Consider the following 2,125-nt stretch of genomic DNA (forward strand, 5'->3'; position numbering starts at 1 on the left):
AAGGTGATATGTGCTGAATGCTGCATCTGTTGCACTCTAGTACTAATTCATCTTTATAAAAATACCATTAATTAAAAATATATTATGTGCTTTTAATGTGTTCCCTTCTATTTTGACAGGATTTGAAAAATATTTTGCAAATGAAAAGAAAGCTAATGATTCCAAAGGGTTGACTGGAGAAACAAAAGGTAAAGATGTTATTTAATTCTAAGCATTGCATGTAGGTGCATATGTTAACAGAAATCTTGCTCCTCTTTACTCTAGGTCAGCTCTATAACTGCTGATAGCATTAAAACCTTTTCAGTCTGAAATTGTCTGCAGGGTTTGTAATGGTTCCCTCCCCTGCCAAGTCTCCCTGGGCTGGCATTGGTATTTCCTTTATTGTTGCCTTTTAACAAATGTAGCCATCTGCAGGCCTGTTGCATAGGTAGATTTTGGAGCCCTTCCCAAACAAAGTTAATGTGTGTCATGTCAGAAGTGACCAGAATCACTGCATAGGGTTTAAGTATCTGCCATTGCAGTCTCCCACTCAGGGTTGCCTGTGTGTGTCCCTGTCAAGAGATGGAGACTGTTTTCAGTAGCAGTGTCTTGGATATTATAGAAAGAGATGGCATAAAGATGTGACAAGAACAGGATTGTCAGTAAAGGGTACAAGAAAGAGAGGACAGAATCAGTTGGTAAAAGGAAAGGCCAAAATAAATTCATCCCCTGTATTGATTTTGCACTATAGTTGACACTAAAAAGCTGAACCAGACTCCATATTCTTTTTGAGACTCTCACTGATATATTGAAAGAAGGAAATAACAATATGAAGGCCTTGATGTTCAGAGGAGTTTTATTTGCATGAAATTTAGTGCTGGAGTAATTGCCCTTGAAGTCCTCCATTTGTTGCAAACTGGCACAAGTAATGAGGTTATAATCCCCTCATGGCCATCTAGTGCATCACCTCCATATTCTGATGGACAGTATCTAAGAATGGGGGAATGTAAAAAATAGATAATACAAAGATCTGATAATAAGATAATAGTTGGTAGGGGTTATGAGAGGAAGGACAATGGAAACCATGTAACTACATATTAAGTTTTTGACCCAGGTGTCATCAACATTACAATATGTGATACATTGAAAAAATTACAGTTTTCTTCCAAAACATGTTCAGCAGCTTATGCCTTTGTCAGGCACTGTTACCTTTGCTACTACAATCGAAACAGAATTCCATTATTTATAATTAGAAAACGTCCCAAAAATAAATTACAGCTAGTACGTATTTAGGGCTAGGTTGTTCTCAGAACTGTTTTCCTTTCATTATAACTAAAATAGAACAGAATATCATATGTTAATCTGAGATTTATACAGGGTTTGCAAATATATTAATATGTGTCTCCTCTTTTGTAGAAACAAAACAGACTAATAGCCAGGATTCTTCTGGAAGTGATGGTACAGAAGGTGAAGGAGGTGGCGGTGGTGGAGGAGGAGGAAAAAAAAGAGGTGGCAAGAAGGAAAAGCATGCTTGGTTGATCAGATTAATGAAGGTCTCAACTCTAAAATATATTTTCTAATGGCATTTGCTACCTTGCATTTATTAAAGACTCAAGTGCATTAGTTTCTTATGGTACTGAAGCTTTGAGGACCTATATGTGTTCTTGATTTTAAAACCAATCTGACAAGTTGCACTAGATGAAATCACCAGTCATTCTAACCTTGTAGATCAGGGCTGTCCAGCTTCTAAGGGCACACATGCCTCTTGCTCCATCTCAACCCCCTTTGAGATGGGGCAAGAGGCACATGCGGGAACTTAAAAATGTTGGACCCCTGGATATCCAGGGGTCTAAAAAAACTGAAGTTTAAAAAAGGGGGGCAGGCTGGGTCCAGCTGCCAGAGCGTCTCCGTGGTTGGCCCCTCACCAGGGCTCCAGTGCCATAAGTAAGGTGTCCGGGGGGGAGGGGTGGAGCTGGATAAGAGGGGAGGGGACTATGGGGGAGGACCCCTGCTGGCCCCTCCCACTCCCCCAGCCCTGCTCTGCCCGGCCTGGCCCGGTCCTCCCCGAGGCCCCCGATCCCTGAGGCCTGGCTCCATCCCCCGCCTGCCACCCGATCCCTGCGGTACCCAGCCCCATCCTCTGCCT

General features: G+C 42.0%; 1 protein-coding gene across 2 annotated transcripts in view; it reads left to right on the forward strand.

Moving 5' to 3' along the window:
- AFG3L2 (AFG3 like matrix AAA peptidase subunit 2) overlaps window positions 1–2,125 on the forward strand; it is a 69,820-nt gene that overhangs the window by 13,912 nt on the left and 53,783 nt on the right. For both annotated transcript variants that reach the window (XM_019525129.1, XM_019525135.1), the window contains exons 3-4: window positions 120–188; window positions 1,396–1,532. In XM_019525129.1, the coding sequence (XP_019380674.1) occupies window positions 120–188; window positions 1,396–1,532 (206 nt within the window). The remainder of the gene's footprint in view (window positions 1–119; window positions 189–1,395; window positions 1,533–2,125) is intronic.

The sequence above is a fragment of the Gavialis gangeticus genome, unplaced genomic scaffold (genome assembly GCF_001723915.1).
Source record: "Gavialis gangeticus isolate Ggan-Ray unplaced genomic scaffold, GavGan_comp1, whole genome shotgun sequence".
Classification (NCBI taxonomy): domain Eukaryota; kingdom Metazoa; phylum Chordata; order Crocodylia; family Gavialidae; genus Gavialis; species Gavialis gangeticus.